Below are 18431 nucleotides of genomic sequence, written 5' to 3'. Positions count from 1 at the left end.
TAAAATAGCATCCATTGTGAAGGCTTTTCCTGATGGAGAGCTTCAGGTGTTCGTTTTTTCACCTGAACAGTGATATATATGTATATCATTTTAAAATAACTTGAACATAATTATACAATATTCAAACAAAAAAAAAAAACATACTTGTAGTTAGAAAATGAACTTTCAGTTTATTTACTTACTAATTTAGCTTTTGTTTCTTTTAAATTGATGTTTACGGTGTTACGGTCTACTTCAGGGCACGAATGTGCTCCAGCAACTATTGGCGAACCTAATATTGTCAAAATAAAAGTCTCTTGTCAAATTCCATATACTCTCTTTCTGATGCTCAAAAACAAAACAAAACAACAAAAGAAAGAAATATTATGAAAGACGAAAAAATATAACATTAAAAATAGACACCGAACCCAAACCAGTCAAGCCACAGATATGCAAAGGAAATTATACTGTGTTGCTGGGAAAATACAGATTTGCGCTGGTGCTCTAGCAATGTATTCATCATGAGAGCGCACGAGAAAATGGCAATTTGAAAAATAAAGGTCTTTGAACTGCTCCACTATATATAGACGCCGCTGCCTTGTCACGTGACCACACCGCCCGCATCATTGCATGATCGAAGAGGAAACATGGCGCTCCCCGCCAGCTGTCGTCTGTTTCTGACACAGAGGGTTTGCGGTAGAGAACTGCTCTGTGAGGCAGCGAGGAGGTTCTCTGTTTCCAGCTGGTCTCCATGCAGAGCGCACGCGTCGCATCGACCGCTGTCGGTCGTTTCGCAGCTGTCGCAGCAGCTGAGTGCGTCTCAGGGACGAAGGTCGTTCCGGTTCTGTGGAAATGCGGGAAACGCGGTGTGCTGGACCGAGCAGAGCCGGACTGGACGCAGCGGCTATCAGCAGCGCGGCGTGGCACTGTGGAGCGCTCTGGGTGAGTAACGTTCCAGCCCCACTCCGTCACAGGGTGAGATTCAGAGTGGGGTACCTGTGAACAGCTGAGCTACTGTCGTACTGATTCCCATAGCATAAAGGGCTGAGAGCAGTATGGTGCTTTGAACTGTCCTGTACAGTTTTATGTACTACAGTAGCATAATTTATCGTGGTGATGTGATCTCAAATCTCAAAGGTTTGGAAAGGTGTAAAGATGTGGACTGACTGTCCGGAGAACCTTCTGCCCCCTTGCTTTCAGCTGAAGGGATCATTCCAGGTGTATTTAAGATTCAACTGTAGATATTTTTTATTTAAACCATTTTAATGGGTTTTAAAATAATGTGTGTTTGTTTTTTTGTTGTTATTTATTAATTTACTTACTTATTTGCTTGCTTACTTAAAAGTAAGAGGCCGTGCTAAACAGGTCTCCCATACACTTCTATGCAAATATTTAAATACAACTGGGCAAATGATGCGCATTGTCGATTTTCTAAGTGAGAATAAGTTAAAACATCCTCTATAGTGAACACACTTAAGTATGCCATTTTCTGCTGATTTTATTTATTTGACTTCATAATTTCATTTTTCAGATTTGAGCAAATAAATAAATACTAAAGTGTGCATTAGTGTGTTCTTTGTAGAGGATATGTAACTTATTTTCACATCAATCAACAAAACATGTAATTGTTAGCCCAAATTTTTGCATAGGATTGTAGGTTTGCATGGTGCAAAGAACTACTGCCACTTTTCACTCGGATCGTTTGTATTGTAAATGAGCATCTATCTGTTTTCGTCAAAATATTATAGCGTAACGATGTTATTCATTTACTAGCATGATGTAGCTAATAGGGCGGCACGGTGGCGTGGTGGGTAGCGCTGTCGCCTCACAGCAAGGAGGGTTCGATTCCCCGGCCGGGTGACCAGGGTCCTCTCTGTGTGGAGTTTGCATGTTCTCCCCGTGTCTGTGTGGGTTTCCTCCGGGTTCTCCGGTTTCCTCCCACAGTCCAAAGACATGCAGTCAGGCCAATTGGGTGTGCTAAATTGTCCCTAGGTGTGAGTGTGTGAGTGACTGTCTGTGTCTGTGTGTCTGCCCTGCGATGGACTGGCGACCTGTCCAGGGTGTATCCTGCCTTCCGCCCGAAGACTGCTGGGATAGGCTCCAGCTCCCCCCCGCGACCCTGACGGAGAAGCGGCTTGGAAAATGGATGGATGGATGGATGTAGCTAATATTCTAGCTGTTCTGTCTTTGTTTGCCTTTGCCTTCCTGAGAGGGAGGAATGTGGAAAGGAAAGAAATAAGATTAGATGTATTTTGTTCTATATTAAGCTTTGCCATAAGGTGCCAATAACTACACATCAGATTAGAAGAAATATGTTGAACTGCCCCTTTAAGAAGCTATTCACAATACTACACATGAAGTTACTATTATAGCTTATAGTTTATAGCTATGTTTTGTACTTTTGTCTGTTAGACACCAGTTACTCTTCTTCTTTCAGCTGCTCCCTTTAGGGGTCGCCACAGCGGATCATCTGCCTCCATCTTGCCCTATCCACTGCCTCTTCTACTTTTACACCAACCATCTCCATGTCCACCTTCACTACATCCATAAACCTTCTCTGAGGTCTACCTCTTCTCCTTCTACCTGGCAGCTCCATCTCCAACATTCTTTGACCAATAAATCCACTATTCCTCCTCAACACATGTCCAAACCATCTCAACCTGGCCTCTCTGGCTTTATCTCCAAACTGCTCCACCTTCACTGTCCCTCTGATCTGCTCATTTCTAATCTTGTCCATCCTTGTCACTCCCAACGAAAATCTCAGCATCTATTAGACACCAGTTACAAACCTTATAAACAAGTCAATTTGAGGGTAGGGTGTTATAAATAACGCATTACATTTGCACCTTGCTAACCTTGTGGTTTTAAGCTTCTATTGCAAGTGAGCCTCATGCAGAACGAAAGAAGCAAACTTTGGATATCAAACTGATCTTGGCTGATTGATTACAGTTGAAATAATGGGAACACTGTAAATTTGAACTTTGGCCAAACCATCACTTTAATTACATCTCTTGTGTACTTATTCATTTCTTTATTTCGACAGTTGCTGACAGTTTATGACACCACATATTAAAACCTATTCCCTGGCTCTGTGAGTATAATGTCATGGATTATGTTTATCTCCAGCGTTCTCAATATTTGGAAGCACAGATGAGAGAACTGAGGCACAGAAGACTGAGGATGAGATTATTCTTCTCCTAAAAAAAGCAAAGGTAGTTCATGAACGATACGGCAGTTTTATTACTGATGTCATTATATTGATGATATAGATAATTTAAAAGTTTATTAGAATAATTTAAACGTCCTGTGAGCAGCATTAGTGTCTTTAGTTGCATTTTCTCCTTGCAGGGATTTAGTAGTAGGTAGTGATAACATTGTCATCACAACTGCTACATGATATTTGAATAGTTTCTGGGTTTGTTGTAGACTGTGTATGTGCTACATCCAAGTTATACAGTTTATGTTTATTTCTGTTTTTCACAGTACAGCATGATGCTGGGGGAGTTAGATGCAGCAAACGTTTTTTTACACAAGGCAGTTCGACTTGCCCATCAGAGCCATAACAACGATGCCATCATCTACACCTACAGTCTGGTATGTGCTTCATATGTCATGCCCATATTGCTATAATAGACGTTAACAAAGTGTTACATATACACAGTTACATATACATATTACTGTAACAGACATTAAGGTAATGCCCACAGTTACACATTGTTTGTATCCAAAAAAGAACAAAGCATCCCCATTTTTGTGATTTTTAGTTTTCTGTATTTTTATAGTTTTCAATTGTGTAAAAATTTCATGACAGTTGGACCAATAGAAATGTTATGTATTTGTATCCAATAAAATCTCTTTACATTAACTTACATTAAAAGTTATATGTATGTATATATTGTTATACTAGAATGTCTGTACACATGTTCATATAATAAACATCAATGTGTTCACAGTTACATATGTATTAATCAGTGTTCTTTTTCCCTACAGATGGCCAACCTGGCCTTTGTTCAAGGCCAGCTGGACAATGTGAGTAAGAATAAGGACAGGTCTTTTGCCTGCCTTTGTTGACTGACTCCTAAAGTCAGGGGTTGTTTTGATGGGGATGAGGTCCCATTCCATTACTTTTGCACTAATGTGTTCACAGAGGGATTCCACTGATTTTTCCAGATTTCTGTATAGTTCAGATGTAAAGAACTATTCAGAGTGATTTAGTGTGAAATGCTCCGTTCTAGAATTACCAAGTCAGAGTTGTTCACAGTGGTGGTAATAGGAACTGATAAGTTTAAGATGAATCTGATAAGTTTAATGCCTGTAAAAGTTCCCTCACAGAAAGTTATTACATGAACTTGTCATAAATACTTTGCCTGCTGCCTGAGACATTGTTTCATTTCAGTTTGAGAAGGTTCTGTCCTAAAATGTAACTTTTAAGGTCCAAGTACAGGGTACAGGGCATTGTAAAACAAAATATTACATATTATTATTAACACATTATATATATATATATATATATATATATATATATATATATATATATATATATATTTTTTTTTTTTTTTTTTTTTTTTTTTTTTTTTTTTTTTTTTTTGGATTTACCAGAAGATTTCCATCATCAGCATTACATATCAAACTTCAGAAGACACATATAGATTCACTGGTGGTTTTAGATAGAAAATAAAGTTGCTATATTTATTTTGTAAACCTTGTGAGCCCTGGACCCCATCATCACCACTGTAAAGAGTCGGTAAGTTCCTCTTGTAAGGAGCATTTCACATTCGATCACTTTGAATGATTTTGTACATTTCAGATTGAATTATGCATTTTTTTTAAATCAGGGGAATTCCCCATTGTTGATATTTTCATTCCATCAATATGTGAAATTTATACACTACAGTTGTAAGCAAACCTTGGTCTGGAAATGTTTCCTGGACCTGGCAACCTTGCCCTCTGTAGAGACAGCCAAAAATACAGTAAGATCTGTGGGCTCTCTTTAAAAGGAAAAATAGGTACCAGAACCAGCTTTAACCATTGATAGATGTTTGAAGGGAATACAACTGAAAATTGGAGTTTATAATCCTTGGGAATTATCTTAATATTTTATTAAATTAAAAGTTAAAGTAGTGTAATTGAAGTAGTATTTGCTGCTGCATCTCCAGAATGAGAATTGCTAAGCTAACTCAGTGACATTATGCCGCCCGCATTATACCTGATATTTACATTATACCTGATATGTTGGTAATTGCTGTAAAATGTTTTGTTAGAGGGGATCAAAATGCTGATTAAAGAGCTAACAGGTCATCAGGCACCAATAAATTATTTTCCATTACATACAGTGTGCAGCACTGAGTAACTCACGTCTTACCGTTTTCTTGAGGAAGGAAGATAAATATCTGAGGCTGGAACATTTTGTTTGTATCCTCAAATGCATAAAAGACAATTAAAATAAAATTAACCCACCCTTGCTTTTGTTTGAACCCACCTTTGTTGCTGTTTTGTCCTTGTTGCCCCCTGCAGGCAGAGAAACTGTTCAAAGCAGCCATGAGCTTCATGCTGTCTGGGGGAACACCGCAGGTACGAAGATGTTATGAACTATATGTGTGTGTGTGTGTGTGTGTGTGTGTGTGTGTATATGTATGTATGTGTATATATATATATATATATATAATGTATATGTATATATACAGTGGTGCTTGAAAGTTTGTGAACCCTTTAGATTTTTCTCTATTTCTGCATAAATATGACCTAAAACATCAAATTTTCACACAAGTCCTAAAAGTAGATGAAGAGAATCCAGTTAAACAAATGACATAATGGTCATTTTTTTTATTGAAGAAAATTATCCAATATTACATTAGAGTCAGGTGTTTTCAATCATCCAACTCCAGCACCCCCACACAGAACAACAGTGGTGTGCATGGCAGGGTTGCAAGGAGAAAGCCACTGCTCTTCAAAAAGAACATTGCTGCTCGTTTGCAGTTTGCTGAAGATCACATGGACAATCCAGAAGGCTATTGGAAGAATGTTTTGTGGATGGATGAGACCAAAATAGAAATTGTTGTTGAACTGAATCTCAGGAGAAGGTGGGTCATGCAGCAAGACAACGGCACCAAGTACACAAGTTGTTCTACCAAAGAATGGTTAAAGAAGAATAAAGTTAATGTTTTGGAATGGCCAAGTCGAAGTTCTGACCTTAATCCCATCGAAATGTTGTGGAAGGACCTGAAGCGAGGAAATGTGAGGAGACCTACCAACATCCCAGAGTTGAAGCTGTTCCTTACGGAGGAATGGGCTGAAAATCCTCCAACAGAACTGATAAACAGTTACCGGAAATGTTTAGGTGCAGTTATAGCTGCACAGGGGAGGTCACACCAGATACTGAAAGTAAAGGTTCACATACTTTTGCCACTCACAAATATGTAATATTGGATTATTTTCCTCAATAAACAAATGACCAAGTATAATATTTTGTGTCATTTGGGTGGTGACACACATTTTTGTGTCCATCCATCCATATATACACCACTGGATATGTGTGTGTGTGTGTGTATGTATTAGTAGCCTTTCACCCCGTTCAATGGTAGGGACCCCCACAGGACCACCACAGAGCGAGTTTATTTGGGTGTTGGATCATTAGGCAGCACTGCAGTAACACCAATGTGGTGGTGGTGTGTTAGTGTGTGTCGCGCTGGGGCGAGTAGATCAGACACAGCAGTGCTGCTAGAGTTTTTACACACCTCAGCATCTTTTCTGGACTAAAAATAGTCCACCAATCAAAAATATGCAGCCAACAGCATCTTGTGGGCAACGGCCTGTGACCACTGATGGAGAACTAGAGGACCACCACCCAAATACCTGATCTGTGGTGCTGTGGAGCTAATAAAACAGACAATTACCATAGAAACAAGGAGGTGTACTTAGTGAAGTGGCCGTACAACACGACGAATTGATGATACTGTAGATCAAACGACATAAAAGCACCGCTTTCAGTTTAAACGTAACTGAGAGGAGGACTCTGTTTGTCTGGTGTTGGATACATTTTGGTTCAGCCCTCAAACTACTATAGAGAAATCCAAATGTCTGCTAGTTGGTGTTTGAATACTCTGATATATTCTGACATGGATGCATCAGCACTTGATGCCAGTAAGGCGGTGTGATCCATCACTGACCTACTGAGCCAGCTATTGTTGGCTCTTCATTGCTCTAAGTTGATGTTGTTGAGAAACTAAACAGTTTAGCACTGTTTTTGGCCACTTGTTTAGCATTTGTAATGGTATAGCCAAGCACTCATCACCAGACAGCTAAAAATAAACTGACTTGATAAATTATGACTATTACAAGAACTACGGCCGTGCCTTTCCAGCTGATACAAACAGCTCAGCAGACACTCCCACTGTCCCATGATGGATTTGTGAAATGGTCCACTGTTTGGGGAGTGTTTTGTCAGATTCTGACCATGAAGGATAGTTTAAAACAGCAATTAATCACCCAGGAGCAAAAATCAGCCTTCAAACTTGAAATAATGAATCAACATTTATTGCGATATATACTGTTATCAAATGACAAATTTTCTTTATCGTGATAACCTTTTTTGCCATATCACCCAGCTCTACATATATCTGCACAATGTATTTTAATGTTTTCCTTTTTTCAATACTTTCTAGTCGAGTGCTCTGTTAATGGAAAGCAGATTGTTGTTTCTCTAATAAAGGTAGTATTAATCATAATACCGCACTGATATTTTTGTATGTGTCAAGCCCACTCCTAAAAACGTTTATCATCAGAAACAAAGACTTTGTGTTTGTTTTTTTTTAAACAATATCAGATATTTTTTTTTATTCTGTGTGTGTGTGGTTCATCTTCACCAGGATGACAATGCAGTCATTGAGATGTCCCTGAAGTTGGCCAGCATATATGCAACTCAAAACAAGTAAGTTTTGCCCTTCTCTGTAGAAATTCAGTGTGCAATTCTACAACTACTGTTATTATCTAATGCTAGTTTGTCATTCATATAAGCAAAGAAGGACTCATACTGCTTACTCAGCATTCATTTGTGAATTAAGTTAAATCATTTCTTGGGGCATGATTTGCTGATCCAGCACTGGAGTTTTGAAAACCCAGAATTTGGCAGTTTAAATTGAGACAAAAAGAAAAGTTTGGAAACCTGGTGTGGGTGCAGTAAAGTGGTTTCTCGTGGTTCACCTGTCAGAAGCAGCTCTGTGTTCTGTGTTGTTTTGTGTAGGAATGAGTTGGCAGAGCATGGCTTCCAGTTCTGCACAGAGTCTCTGGAGGCCAAAATCGAGAAACATAAGGAACTTCCCCCTGACACTGTATCAGGTAACGCAATGCAGCTCCTTGCTTATTTAGAGTTTTAAAAGTTTAGGGTCACTGTTTTCAGTTATATAAATTCGCTTTTCTTGCAGAAACATGCATAAATAAAGTGATTTCAGTATGACACCAGCACAGTGTATTGGTTTTAAAAAAGAATTGTTAGATGTGTTCAGAATGAGTTTTAGATGATTCCATAATAACCGAGTAAGCTGTATGATTATAAGAATATTAGAATAAAATGAATATTCAGAATGGATCATGTTTTAAATGTTGTGATCAGCTCTTAAGACGGATATCTTTGACAAACTGAATCGATAATTCAGAGTTTCCCCTACAATAATAAACCTTGTGTACATTCAGTTATAACTGGCAGGCTAATGTTTACTTCCTAACCTTGCTCAAAGTAATCTACTGTGTAATTGTTTTGGGTATGTTCATATTTAAAGATGCAGTAAAATACAGTGCAAATCTGCTCAGTGTGGTTTGTGCAGAAAGAGCAGCAAGTCTTCTAGCATCAGTAGACTTTAATCACAGACTTTCATTGAAAATTATTTTTATAGAACCTGATAACCTGAGTTTGGGTGATTGTCTTTGTTTGAAATCTGTGTTGAACTGCTGAAAACGGAATAATAAAATATGTGCAACTAAAGCTTAATGTGTTACCTTTGCCGCTTTATCGACCAGTAAAACAAGAATAAAAATGAGAGCACCCCCTGCTGGATGGTTCCAGACATAATCTGTTAACATCCTGTAACCGAAGACTTTTTAGAGGAGAATTGCCGCGCAGTAATGTCTTCTGAGTTTGATCTCGAGCAAATCCACAATACATCGGTTGAAATAGGGCAGCAGAGCAAAATTATAGTCTGTGAATGCTTAGACATTTGAAATAGAGGATTTTTAACAAATATATTTAAATAGAAGAGTATAAAACATTTTAATATCGGTGTTATATTTTTGAGTGCTTTTTAACTCCAGTTATTGGAGTTAATAATGGTGTACGTTCATGACGTCAGTGAGCAGGAAAACCCCTTCACTCAGCCAGTGAGCTGATTAGCAGTGATGTAGTCCTGCTGCCTCAAACCCGTTTGCTGTAGAAAAGGAAAATAGGAACGTACAGGTAAGTTTTCATTGATTTTTAGTGAAAAACATCCTTCTTTATAAAATTGAAGGAAGGTCCAGGAAGGTCCTTTCACCCCTGTTCACTGAGGATTTGCTTGAGGGCGCCCTTTGGCTGTTATGTCATGTTTTTGGTTTAAAGGAAGAAAGAGGAAGAGACCAGTCCGCTCTGCTGTAGCATTCTAGCAGAGCCTTATAGTCAGATGCAGATCTACTGGCCTTTTTTATTAGACACAACAGTCCAGACAGTATTTAATATTGGTACAAAATGGGTTGTACAACCTAAAAAACTATTTACTCTATTCCTGTACATTTCTACAGAAACATAAAGCAAATCATTCCCTGACCCGTTATGAACTGTAAAGCTTTTAGTTGTACCTACTCTACATCTATAAATGTGTCGATAATGTATAAGGAGGTGTGTCCATATAGTGTATTTTAAAAAAATAATGCTGGGCAATTATACAACACCGGACCCTGCAGTTTGATTATACCAGAGATGACCAGTAAATTAAGGGGAAACTCTGTGAGCACAGTATAGTATAATTTAATAACTTTTAAAGAAATAATTGAAGTATTTAATCAAACATCTAAAACATGCTTGTGTCTAGTTTTAAATATTTAAATCTATACCAAGTTTTTTTATTGGACAACAGTAACAAATGATGACTGCTGAGTGATTCTAAACTTTTGAATGATAGTGTGTTTCTATTGTTAGGAGTTCATGCTAGTATGATAGTTTAGGAGCGATTATTTGCCCGTTGTGAAAGATGTGTGGATGAGTTCTTCACAGTTTTCTGTCTGGTCGCAGCAGAAGAGGAACGGAAGGACACTCGGCTGCTGCTGGGACTCAGTCTGGACTCCCGGGCGCGTTACCTGGCAGCCTCACATCGTCTGTCTGGAGCCTGCAGGGACTACCGCCATGCTCTGCAGATCTGCCAGGAGGAGCAGGGAGAAAGCCATCCTCAGGTACTGAGCTACAGGCCTCCTGCATTGTGCTTGAGTATTCAAGTGCTCTGTTACTTATCTGTGGTGCTGCTATTCAGACTTTACTCTTTGGATACTCAATCATTCTAGGGTGACGGAGAATGGAGACTCACAATTCAGTGAGACACCTCTTTTATTTGAATATTATTTTAAATTTATTTTAATAACAACAACCATGAGGAGCTTAGGAACATACAGAGGGAGCTCAAAGTCCAATTGCGAGAGGCCAAGCAGTCCTACAGGATGATGGTGGCGCAGAAGTTAAGGGAGAATAACATGAGGGAGGTATGGAATGGTACATTACAGGCTGTAAGAAGAGGATGGACAGTGCGTTAGACTGTGACGCAGAGAGAGCCAGTGAGTTCAACATCTTCTATAACTGGTTTGACTGCCCTGCTCAGATCTCCACAGCGCCTGTATGTCCAGCAGTCACCTCCACACCCTCCCTTTTCTCAGCTTCTGGTGCTTCAGGCTGACGTCACAGACATCACAACCCCCTCTACCCCCTCTTCACACATCAAAGTGTCTGATCTGATCTGCAGCACTGGTATAGAATGCCCCCCCCCCCCCCCCCCCCCCCCCCCCCCCAATCTTCAGTGCATATCAAATTAGACGTGAACTGAGGAAACTCCACACAAGGATGGCAGCTGGTCCGGACAAAGTATGTCCTAGACTACTTAGGTCCTGTGCTGCTGAGCCGGGGTCACCCCTACTGCAGAAATTCAATCTGAGTCTGTGCTTGGGGAGGGTTCCCACACTGTGGAAGACATCATGTATCATTCCAGTACCCAAGAGGGGGTGAACCAGTGAACTCAGGCCTGTTGCTCTGACATCCCATGTCATGAAGACACTGGAGCGCCTTCTTCTACACCTTCTCAGACCCCAGGTTCCACACGCAACAGACCCCCTGCAGTTCGCCTACAGGGAGAAAGTGGGAGTGGAGGATGCCATGCTATACCTCCTCCAAGGGTGGTTGCGCTGTAAGAGTCATGTTCTTTGATTTTTCCAGTGCCTTTAATACCATTCAGCCCCTCCAACTGAGAGACAAGCTGGTTAACATGCAAGTGGATCCACACCTGGTCTCCTGGATTACTGACTACCTCACTGGCAGACCTCAGTATGTCAGGCTGAAGGACTGTACATCAGAGACTGTGGTCAGCAGCACAGGAGCACCACAAGGGACTGTACTTTCCCCCTTTCTGTTCACACTGTACACCTCAGACTTTTAGTACAACTCTGAGACATGCCACATACAGAGGTTTTTGGATGACACCTCCATTGTGGCTTGTGTAAGGGGGGGCAGGAGGAGGAGTACAAGACCCTGGTGAAGGACTTTGTGGAGTGGTGCCGTGGGAACAACCTGCTTCTGAACACTGCCAAGACCAAGGAGATTGTAGTGGACCTTCGCAGGGTTCAGACACCCACACAGCCAATCTCTGTTGAGGGGGCTGAAGTGGAGAGGGTAATGACCTACAGGTATCTCAGGCTGCAACTGGATGATAGGTTGGACTGGTCAGCAAACACAGACATCCTGTACAGGAAGGGTCAAAGCAGGCTCTACTTCCTGAGGAGGCTGAGGTCCTTTAACATCTGTAGGAAGCTCCTGCAGATGTTCTATCAGACCATGGTTGCCAGCTGTCTTTTTTATGCTGTGGTGTGCTGGGGAGGAAGCATAAAAAAGAGACAAGATGCGACTGGGCAAGCTGGTCAGGTGAGCGGGGTCAGTGGCCGGTGCAGAACTGGACGCTGTGGTCAAGGTGGCTGAGACAAGGACATTACACAAACTGTTCTCCATTATGGAGGATGATGGCCAGCCACTGCACACCATCATCATAGGCAGGAGGAGCATGTTTAGTGGCAGGTTGCTGTCACAGAGCTGCTCCACCGACAGATTCAGGAGATCTTTTGTCCCCAGAGCCATCAAGCTCTTCAGCACTTCCCATGGGGGCCAGCAGAGAAGGGTGGAGAGAGAGAGGAGGATTGAGTCTGAATCTCATGCTTATCTTGTGTTTCTCTATTCATCTGCACATATAGACAGCATGCTGCACATAGTGCTGCACACTTTCTGCATACCTCAATATGCATCTTGCACATCTGGACACTAGACACTTTATTTGGTACAATATATGCACATATTTATTCATTCAGTGTGGTCATTATGTGCCGTTACTTGTAAATTCTTGTACAGTCATTATTGCACTGCATCTCTCATCTCAGGTTATAGATATTGTCACAGATTGTTGTATTTTTTCTATTTGTATGTATGCCTGTAGATAGGATGTGGTATATTTGTTCTTGTTATATGTCTACATCCTTATTACAGTTACTGTACAGTGTTGTGTGTCTGCTACTGGCTGCTAAATTTCCTTCGGGATCAATAAAGTACCTATCTATATATACACACACACACTGCTCAAAAAAATAAAGGGAACACTCAAATAACACATCCTAGATCTGAATGAATGAAATATTCTCATTGAATACTTTGTTCTGTACTAAGTTGAATGTGCTGACAACAAAATCACACAAAAATAATCAATGGAAATCAAATTTATTAACCAATGGAGGCCTGGATTTGGAGTCACACACAAAATTAAAGTGGAAAAACACACGACAGGCTGATCCAACTTTGATGTAATGTCCTTAAAACAAGTCAAAATGAGGCTCAGTGTTGTGTGTGTGGCCTCCATGTGCCTGTATGACCTCCCTACAACGCCTGGGCATGCTCCTGATGAGGTGGCGGATGGTCTCCTGAGGGATCTCCTCCCAGACTTGGACTAAAGCATCCGCCAACTCCTGGACAGTCTGTGGTGCAACGTGGCGTTGGTGGATGGAGCGAGACGTGATGTCCCAGATGTGCTCAATGAGATTCAGGTCTGGGGAACGGGCGGGCCAGTCCATAGCTTCAATGCCTTCTTCTTGCAGGAACTGCTGACACACTCCAGCCACATGAGGTCTAGCATTGTCCTGCATTAGGAGGAACCCAGGGCCAACCGCACCAGCATATGGTCTCACAAGGGGTCTGAGGATCTCATCTCGGTACCTAATGGCAGTCAGGCTACCTCTGGCGAGCACATGGAGGGCTGAGCGGCAGTGAGGCTCTGGCAGTGCTCCTCCTGTTCCTCTTTGCACAAAGGCGGAGGTAGCGGTCCTGCTGCTTGGTTGTTGCCCTCCTACGGCCTCCTCAACGTCTCCTGGTGTACTGGCCTGTCTCCTGGTAGCGCCTCCAGCCTCTGGACACTACGCTGACAGACACAGCAAACCTTCTTGCCACAGCTCGCATTGATGTACCATCCTGGATGAGCTGCACTACCTGAGCCACTTGTGTGGGTTGTAGAGTCCGTCTCATGCTACCACGAGTGTGAAAGCACCACCAACATTCAAAAGTGACCAAAACATCAGTCAGAAAGCAAAGGTACTGAGAAGTGGTCTGTGGTCCCCACCTGCAGAACCACTCCTTTATTGAGTGTGTCTTGCTAATTGCCAATAATTTCCACCTGTTGTCTATTCCATTTGCACAACAGCTGTGAAACTGATTGTCAATCAGTGTTGCTTCCTAAGTGGACAGTTTGATTTCACAGAAGTTTGATTTACTTGGAGTTATATTGTGTTGTTTAAGTGTTCCCTTTATTTTTTTGAGCAGTGTATATTGTGGGCAGGTGTGGGTTGGAGGTTAGGGAACTGGCCCTGTGACCAGAAGATTGCCGGTTCGATCCCCCTGAGGTGTCCTTGAGCAAGACACCTAATCCCCAGTTGCTCCCCGGGTGCCGTGGATAGGGCTGCCCACCTCGAACAGCCAATGAGCTGCTCCGCTCGCCAATCAATCATCACGCTTCATCAGTAATGCCCGCCTTCTGCTGCCCAAAACCCGTTTGCTTTTTTAACCTTTAGTTTTTAGCCGTTGATTCGCTCAGTGACAGCTGGGATAGGGTCCAGCACCACCCGCGACCCAGAAGGAGAAGTGTTTTAGAAGGTGTGTGTGTGTTTTTAGCTGTTGAGCTCCATTTACTGAGGTTCATTGAGGGCGCCCTCTGCTGTTTAGCAGTCCTGTTTTTGTTATAACGGGGGAATAGGAGGTGGCCAGGCTCCTCATAAACAGGCTCACGAGAGGGAGTGTGTTATCGCGAAATAACATCACAGCTGTGATTTCGTCGCAGGCACGAGTGTGATGTTATATATAGATGTTATAGTCCTAAATTCCGAAACTGTAATCACCACTGAGCAGCTTTTTTGTTTTTTATTGCGGCAGTTTTATGGCTCAGTCTGATTTGGCCAAACTCTACACGTTTGGGGAATGGTATGGTTAGTGTCTGGCTGATTCTAGGTTGTTTAGGTGTTAACGGAGTGATACAGTATTTGTGAAAAAACCTGTGATGTTACGGCGAAATAACAGCACGGATAGAACGCCTCTCAGCCAATCAGCGTGGCCGGAACTAACTGTTGTATAAAAGCTCAAAAAACAGCAGTGTTCAAATTTTTATGCTGTTCTATGTGCAGGGGATGGATGCATTTTTCTATATAAAAAGTGTTTAAGCATTTACAAACTACGATTTTGCTTTAGTGCTTTTTATTAATCCACTCATTTTGGACTTATTCTTGAACGCCTTTTTCCCTTTGACAAACCCAGAAGACACAAAAGCGGTAATTCTCTCTACAAATTGTCTGGTGTAGCTTTATTGTTAACTAGGCCAACTATTCTACAATGGAAATATATTTCTCTTATTTTCTCACTGAGAAAGGACTTTTATGTAACACAAGTCTTTAAAAGCATCCAGTGTCCTTTTTGGCAAACTTTTTCGCCTTTCCCATTAGGCGAATATCTGTTCATTAACTCTTGCGGATACTTAAATATTTAAATTTACACCTCATATATATGTCATAAGGAAACCTTGTGTCTTCCTATTTTTTTTTATCATTAAACGCGAAGAGCACCTGGTGTCAAATGATGTAACTCTCAAAATAAACAGAAAATATAGTTACCAATTTTTATGACAGTGGTGAGAGGTTTACTGGAGCCTTATTGTATCAGACTATTAACCATGCACTTTATAGCAACCCCACCTAATTTAGCCCCTCCTTTATTTGCACTAGTTTATTGCCTAGTGTGGTTTGTCTACTACACTCAAAAATTGTAAAGTTAGATTTCAAGTTATACATTTTTTTTGCTCTCTATTTTTGTTGTATTTTCCAGTCACTATCCCAATTTCAACATAAATGTTGTATACTACATATATATTCATATGCAAAAATGTGTGTGTCCCTGGTCAAATGAACACACTTCTGTACATTTTAATGCACAATTATTACAGTTTATTTGCAGAAATTGACATATTCAAAAATATATAAAAAATATAGAACATAAAATGTGGTCTTTTCAAAAGTTATGGCACATTTTAAATGTTGTTTTATTTCTTCCAATATGTTCAATCCAGCAAATAAGTAGAACATTTTCCCTCAAACTAGCAGAAAACATCTATATTACTTATATTAAAACGCCACGCTTATGTTTGCTTACTGTAGAGGTTTTGTGAAAATATCGTATTTGACTGGGGCTGTTTAAACTTTTGTATACAACTGTATATTCTGTGTATATCATATATTTATTACTGCTGGTATGTTGGTGCTTAATCTTTCATTATACTGTACACATATAAGTGTAATGACAAACATGAACTGTATAGCTCTCATCTATGAGTTATGTGGCCTGTTTTGTTATAAGGGAACTGCCGATAACTGCCTTCTGATGAGAACTTGTATGTTTGTGTTCCAGACGCTGGTCCTGATGAGTGATTTGGCCACAGTGTTGGATCTTCAGGGGAAGCATGATGAGGCATTGGCTCAGGTGAAGAAGGCTGTGGAACTGGGCCAGGCAGCAGGACACCCTGACCAGCACGTATTGCTTGGGAACATGGCAGGCATTCTAATGCACAAAGGTAACAGTCCATGTCTCTTCTGTTAATAAAACGTTTTTGATATCAAATTCATTAATTAGGGATTGCCTGACTATTATTTTTTTTACCCAGCTAGTCATTCTAAAAAACAGTTATTTATTATCTTCTACCACAACAAAAATGTTCTGGGCCTCAATTAAAAGTGCATTATATATCCAAATGTTTGTTTAATTTGAAAGGCTATTAACAGGAAGTTTGTAACATCTTTGCTGCAATAACAGCCTCTACGCTTCGGGAAGGCTTTAGATTGGATTTGGAACATGGCTGTGAGAATCTAATTTTATTTAGCCATTAGAGCATTAGTGAGATCATGTACTGATGTTGGATGATTAGTTCTGGATCATAAACACCACTCCAGCTCATCCCAAAGGTACTGGATGGAGCTTGATCACTCCAAGTAATGCAGTTCCATTGCTCCACAGTCCAGTGCTCAGGGGTTTTATAACCCTCTAATGCTTGGCATTGGTCATGGTGATCTTAGACTTGTGTGGCTTCTCCAGAATCTCAGTTTCTATTGCTAAGGTTTGTGTGCAACTGAATGTCTGAATCTGAGTTCATTAATTAGAAGAGGTGTCTGGACAGGTTTGTCGACATATAGCATATTTCTTTTAAAAATATTTTCTTATTTTATATAGCATATTTTCTTTCTTCTAATTTCCAGGCAAACAAAGCATGCATGGATTCGTATTTAGCAGAAAAACAGCTTTCTGTATGCTGACTGTTGCTTCTAATGCCACTTTTTTAAATACTAAAATTAGGGAAGGATGGATCTTTACTAGTTTGATTGATATTTAAAATCATGGTGGTTCCATTTGAGAACTGATCCTTGCATAAAGGAAACTACAAACTCTTATAACTAGCAATTTTAATGTATTTGTACTTATTGCTTAAGGACTATAGCAAATAAATGTGTAGAAACACACAGGTCATAGCATTTTTACAAATAAAAAGATTTCTGCTGTAGCGATAGGTCTAAGATTATGTTGTGTTTATAACAGATTAACCTTATTATGCCTTTAATAGAGATATTATGTCCTGTGGTCAGGTGAGTTTGAAGAGTCCATTAAGCTGTATGAAGAGGCTCTGACACTGGCGCGGGCTGCTGGTGATATGGAGGCTGTGGAGCAGCTCGAGGAGGGGCTGAAGGAGCTGAACAGGAGGAAAGAGGAACAGAACAGGAGCACTACAGATGATCAAGCAGCTGAGGAGTGACCCACACTGGAAACGCACAATGTAAAGCTTTCCAATTAACTCTGTCCAAATTCTCCTTAGAGGAACTATATGACTGTGCACATGATCCTTCATCATCTTCTGGTTGCCATGGCTGTTGCCGTAGTTGGACATAACCTGCACTGTTGTTTTTGCCCTGTGGGACTTTTAAGCACATCCAACGCACTTCGCTGAATTTTCCATTGGAGACTCGTTAGTAATGTTAAGACTGATTTTGTGGTGTTAATTTTAAAACCGAAATGTCTAGAAGTGTTCTCGCAAACAGATCTCCTGGAAAATCCCATTCAGGAAGGACAGTCAGAGGTGACGGGAAGTGCTAACGGAGATTTTCCAGCATGATGATCTTGTCATGTCTGGATGTTTCCAGAGGGAAAAACATGCAGGAACAGGACTTCCGTGACACGTGTCATTCATCGTCACTCCTCTCTTGGTTTTCTCCCTTGTTTGATGTGATGAGTGATGTGATAAACCTGCACAAACCCAAAGTTATGTGCTGTGTTATTTCAAACATCCATATTTTGGTTTCTGCATGTTTTAAAGTGTGGAATAAAAGGTTCTCTTTTGCCAGCTTTTTACAAAACATGAAAATGGCCTGCAGAGGTCACTGCTTGGTGCTTTGTTTTTGAAACATAAGATTTCTCCCAAGTTGTGCTGTTTGACCTCCTTTGGGATGAACTGCAAATATCAACACAGAGCATGTTGTCTTGAGCATGAGAAAGATAAAGAATGCAGAGTTGCAGCTTGTAAGAAACCAAGGTGGATAAAGCAGCCTACATCCATGCTCAAATGTTGTTACCTCAGTGAAAAAATAAATTACACAGAAGTGGCTTGACCAACCAA

General features: G+C 40.7%; 1 protein-coding gene across 2 annotated transcripts; it reads left to right on the top strand.

Annotated features, from left to right (window-relative positions):
• The first annotated feature begins 591 nt into the window (after nucleotides 1-591).
• On the top strand, nucleotides 592-18158 carry ttc19 (tetratricopeptide repeat domain 19). Of its 2 annotated transcripts, none has more exons than XM_037535673.1 (10): nucleotides 592-921; nucleotides 3106-3191; nucleotides 3463-3573; nucleotides 3970-4008; nucleotides 5494-5550; nucleotides 7845-7906; nucleotides 8219-8313; nucleotides 10235-10392; nucleotides 16181-16343; nucleotides 17407-18158. In XM_037535673.1, the coding sequence occupies exons 1-10, from the start codon at nucleotides 627-629 to the stop codon at nucleotides 17571-17573; spliced, it is 1233 nt and encodes a 410-aa protein (XP_037391570.1). In that variant the 5' UTR covers nucleotides 592-626; the 3' UTR covers nucleotides 17574-18158. The 2 variants fall into 2 exon arrangements, with proteins under 2 accessions (XP_037391570.1, XP_017541238.1); XM_017685749.2 differs by having other exon boundaries at nucleotides 593-921; nucleotides 10238-10392.
• Nucleotides 18159-18431: the final 273 nt, after the last annotated feature.

This window comes from Pygocentrus nattereri, chromosome 2 (assembly GCF_015220715.1).
Source record: "Pygocentrus nattereri isolate fPygNat1 chromosome 2, fPygNat1.pri, whole genome shotgun sequence".
NCBI classification, from domain to species: Eukaryota; Metazoa; Chordata; class Actinopteri; order Characiformes; family Serrasalmidae; genus Pygocentrus; species Pygocentrus nattereri.
This window is presented reverse-complemented; position numbering and strand designations above follow the sequence as displayed.

Excerpts from the sequence above, each read along its gene's own strand:
- ttc19 (XM_037535673.1), top strand. The coding sequence starts at position 627 with ATGGCGCTCCCCGCCAGCTGTCGTCTGTTTCTGACACAGAGGGTTTGC. Across the intron at positions 922-3,105 it reads GGCACTGTGGAGCGCTCTGG|CGTTCTCAATATTTGGAAGC; the intron begins GTGAGTAACGTT and ends GTTTATCTCCAG. Across the intron at positions 7,907-8,218 it reads ATATATGCAACTCAAAACAA|GAATGAGTTGGCAGAGCATG; the intron begins GTAAGTTTTGCC and ends TGTTTTGTGTAG.